The following is a 4,319-nucleotide window of genomic DNA, read 5'->3' as shown; positions in this document are numbered from 1 at the left end:
GGGGAAGCCATCGCATAGTCAACGTTGCTTCAACATAGTTCCTGCCAACCCTTACAGCTCCAAGGGAAAACTATGTTCAGGTTAAAAGCAACTGTGCTACTGCTTAATTAAAGTATGAAGTTATTAGTTGGCTAGCCTGGATATATCATTTTTCCTATAATACAGTGGAATTTCTTTGCCTAAAAATAGTCTCTGTTTTTTCAAGGTTCGCCTTCAGAAAATTTTTATGAAAGGAGCGTAGAATTCTTTGACCTGAAATCTGCATGACAGCCTGGTTGCCCTTGTTTCTCAAACGCCACTCTCAGCTTTCTAAGAGGAAGGTGGCCCAAAGCGAGCGTTAAATTATGTACAGAAAATATTTTCAATTAGGAAAACACCAGCTCTGAAATGGAACATGCACTGAGAACCGAACGGCGGCAGGTCTGCCTACCGTGTAGTTGAAACATCGGACTTGGTTTTCGGATACAAATGCCCTTGATGCTCCCAGGGGAACAGCTATAGCACCTCTGGGACCATGAATCGCGATTCCTGGGTCCCTCGCTGTGTTCTCCCCGAAGGGGTGTAAAGCTCACGAGCACCAAGACACAGCGGGCTTCACAGCATCCCCTTCAGCTGCACATTAGATAGGTTGTCCCGTTGTTGTAGGACCACCCGTAAAGTACCAAAGATCAGGGAGCTGCATGGGAATGATGGAGAAATAGTAATTATAAGAGACACCCTTCTTCAATTTAAAAAAAAAAAATAAAATTTAAAATTATCCCAGTATGAAGAGCATCAGCTGTAACCTTACTCTGATGCAGCCAGCCTAGGCTGGTTGAAGAAAGATTCCCCCCACCCCCAACTAGTCAAAGGTCTCCACGGTAACAAAGTACAAAATGAGAACACCACCAAAGAGGAAAAGCTGGTCAATATTCTCACGCTTCCACCTTGAGGCTCGCTTTTCTTCCACAATTTGACGATTTTCCATCAAATCCGTAATTTTCTGATTTTTTTTTTCCCCTTAAGATAACCAGATTACTTTTTTTTTTCCTTCACATTTTGTCCACATATAGTTTATCCAGCAAACGCTACGCTCCCCCCGTTTGTATGCTAACTGAAATCCAGAGCCCCAAGGAAGAGCACCACTGAAGGCTTGGGAAATACATACGAGCGGGTAGATTTGCAAATTACTATGCTGTGTGCACCTCACTGCCTTCACATAATTGCTCCTTTGCCATCGAATTCAGTTGAGTTTTCAACTTTCTCCGTGATATACCCTTCCCCCATCTTCACATTGCCATATGCCACTGGAAAAAAAAAAATAAAATCACTCTTCTGCCTGCCAAAAAACCTGTACAGCCTGCTTCCCCGTGCCAGAATCCTACTTTGTTGCAAATAGGAGAAGCTGGGATCTGCCCGGTAATACCAAAATAATCAAATCAAGTATTCAAACTTGGAATTCAAATGAACTGTCCAGGCTACTTTCACAAGCCATTTTTCTTCCAGAAAGCAGCCAAGTTGGGAGTCAAGCGCAGCCATGCCCTGCCCGCCGCGGTGAAGGCTATCAATTCTGAACTTAATCAAATCTGATCTTCCCACAGCCAGGCTAGGGCTTTTTGTCTTGGCTTGTGAAAGCTTCGTGACTTCTGGAGTAAAATATATTTACAGCGCTGAGAAACGGCCTCTTTTTCCTTTCTAAAAGGTCTCGTACAGTTTTTTTTCTTTTTCACGCCAAACATGCCCTAATCTCCTTCTGATATGTTCCTCAAAGGCTTGCGATGGAAACGAGAGTTCACAGCTGGGAATATTTTCAATGTACAAGGACCCACAGATCCTAACTAGTTGCACATTATTTAGTTCACATCCATTACAATTTATAAATTAACAGAGATGTCATTTTCTGTACAAAAAAAAAAAATATCTATGCATATTTATGTGGGTTTTTTATTCAAATAGATTTTACATACATATAATCTAGAGACACAATACAAAAAAATCTGTATAAGTTAGGCAATGCATCACAGGAGTGACCAAAAACTCAACACATTTACCTTGGCAAAATGACAGAACCTATTTCTGCTGGCTGAAAAAATATTAGCCTTTAATGCGTTTATTAATTTCACTAAATGTACTTGAAATGTTTTTCCTTAGCGGTATTCATTATTCCTTTTTGTGTTTCATAGTTACTCTTATTTATTTTTTCCATTTTGTTTTTACACCAAGGAGACTGCAGTCAAATAACACTCAGCAACTCATTTCCTCTCTTTGGACTGAAAAATTAAACAGATACTAAATTATGACAGTGAATTTAGAAAGGAGGGCTCCAAGGGCTTGAAAGAACATGTCTGAGATAATATGATGCTTCTAAGAATATTGCAATCACATCCAAGCAATCACCGAAGCGTGCCATGTAACTACCTCCTCAGCTAATATGCTTTTTTCTCCGTGATGACTAATCATGTTCTATTAAACAGCGGTAATGCTGGAAGAACTCAACTATACAAGTGTAATGAAGCCAGTATTCTCCCCGGACAGATTAGCTACAACTGATTTGACACATACCATCATAGGAGCTTCAAACCTGACAAACTCTGTGCTTGCTTCTGATTTATGCCGTCAAGCTCTTCAGAGAAGAGAATGAAATCCAGGCGTCGCGTTTGGTAGAGGTGAAATGTACTGATGTGCTTAACTGTCAGTTACGGAAAGTCACCAGCTCTCCTTCCTTCTCCTCTCGCTCGCCTCTCCCTCCGCCCCTTCCCTCCACGCTCAGGGAGCCTGCGTCCCCCCCTGCTCCCCGGGGACGACCGCTCTCCCATGGTCCCGGTGCCACGCGTGGCGTGTCCTCCTCAACCCACGCGCTCTCGCCCGCTCGTTTCCATCGTTCCGAGGGCTGTCACTGAAACAACTGCTTTCTCTGCAGCCCCTTTTGCTCCTTCTCATCCCTTCGCGCTCTCCAGACGCGCCGTTTCCGGATGGGACAGGGATGTACCGAAGGGAAAAGGGAAAAGGAGAGTTACCAGACTCACAGAGCAGAGCTGTGATGGGGATGGAGGAATATGAGGCTGCGGATGTCATTCAGGTCAGCGAATACATGAGTGAGCTCCTCAGATGATGGTGGGCATCCTTCCGCTGCTGTTGTTCCGGTTATTGTTCTTCCTGGACAAGTTTGGAGTGGCCATGAGGACGAAGCGCTCGTCGGGACAGCCGTACTGGAGGAGAACGTCAATGCACTCCTGGCTGGAGGCTTGCCGGGCGTAGGCCAACGCCGTGTTTCCGTGGGCGTCGCGCGCCATCACGTCGACGCCATACTACGGAAAGAAGAGACGCGTTGTTGGAAGCTGCGGTGCCAACAGAGCGTTAAAACAGAGGGAACGGATTCAGGAGAGAGAGGTTTGAATTTAAGTGGGGATGAGGAGAGGGAGCGGGCGGCACACCAGCCTGACAACGTGAGCACGGCAGGATTGAGTCACACAGGCAAAGGTTGCTACGAGGAGCGTCTCACGCGTGGAACAAAATTTGCCACAGTGGTGTTTCAAGTAGGTGCTAGGGGCATCTCTCCGTCCTCATTTGCTACCCTCTCCTTTCCTTTCCATCAAGCAGCAGACAGGCAGAAACACACTTTTTTTTCTCAGGGTGCTGTCTTTTGAGAGCGTGCAGGGAGGAACACCCAGACTCGGGTCACCAGCAAACTCTTAGTGCAACCCTCAAGCAGCAGGTCTGGGGGGTCCTGCGGAGGGACACAAGCCAAGCCAGCCAGCCCCCCTCCCCTGGACACCAAGTACTTACCCAAATCAAGAGCTGCACTAACACCACGTTTCCTTTCCTGCAGGCCAAATGGAGGGCAGTGCGCCCATCACCGTCTCCGCAGGTCTCATTCACCTCTTCCCGAGTCCCGTGGGCAAGGAGCAGGATGACCGTCCGCAAGTCCTCCTCGGCTGTAGCCCTCAGGAGATGCTGGCCCAGAGAAAGCTCCAAGCACTGCAGCGGGGCAAGGAAGAGCTTCTGCTCGTATTTCGCACGTATCCAGCGCTCTTTTTCTTCCCTAGAGAAGCCAAAGGAGACAGGTCACTCTAACCCGGCCTCGCCGCCTCTAAACGGTGGCAGTTTAGTTTTTACCAGTACGCCAGCAAACAGCCGTTAACCAACAAGAAAATTATTGCCCCTTCAAATTTTTGCCCTCATAGAAACAGTTCACCCGAACCTTCTCTTTGCGGCAAGATTTGTGTTGCCCATCTCATCACTACTGAGCCGTATTATTGCAACGCAGTAATCAAAATCCCCCTCGGTGGATGCCAAGCCTACGGGGTCGTAAGATCACAACAGCCAGGAGGTCTTAAAAA

At 46.6% G+C, this 4,319-nt stretch overlaps 1 protein-coding gene across 1 annotated transcript; it reads right to left on the bottom strand.

Annotated features, from left to right (window-relative positions):
• Positions 1–1,909: 1,909 nt before the first annotated feature.
• LOC104169336 (arf-GAP with GTPase, ANK repeat and PH domain-containing protein 1-like) lies at positions 1,910–4,021 on the bottom strand (the record flags this gene model as incomplete). The annotated part of the gene is made up of 2 exons (XM_009710237.1): positions 1,910–3,287; positions 3,766–4,021. Coding segments are annotated over 2 exons (460 nt in total), but the record flags the coding sequence as incomplete, so codon positions are not given.
• Between the last annotated feature and the right edge of the window lie 298 nt (positions 4,022–4,319).

The sequence above is a fragment of the Cariama cristata genome, unplaced genomic scaffold (genome assembly GCF_000690535.1).
Source record: "Cariama cristata isolate BGI_N322 unplaced genomic scaffold, ASM69053v1 scaffold7421, whole genome shotgun sequence".
Classification (NCBI taxonomy): Eukaryota; Metazoa; Chordata; class Aves; order Cariamiformes; family Cariamidae; genus Cariama; species Cariama cristata.
This window is presented reverse-complemented; position numbering and strand designations above follow the sequence as displayed.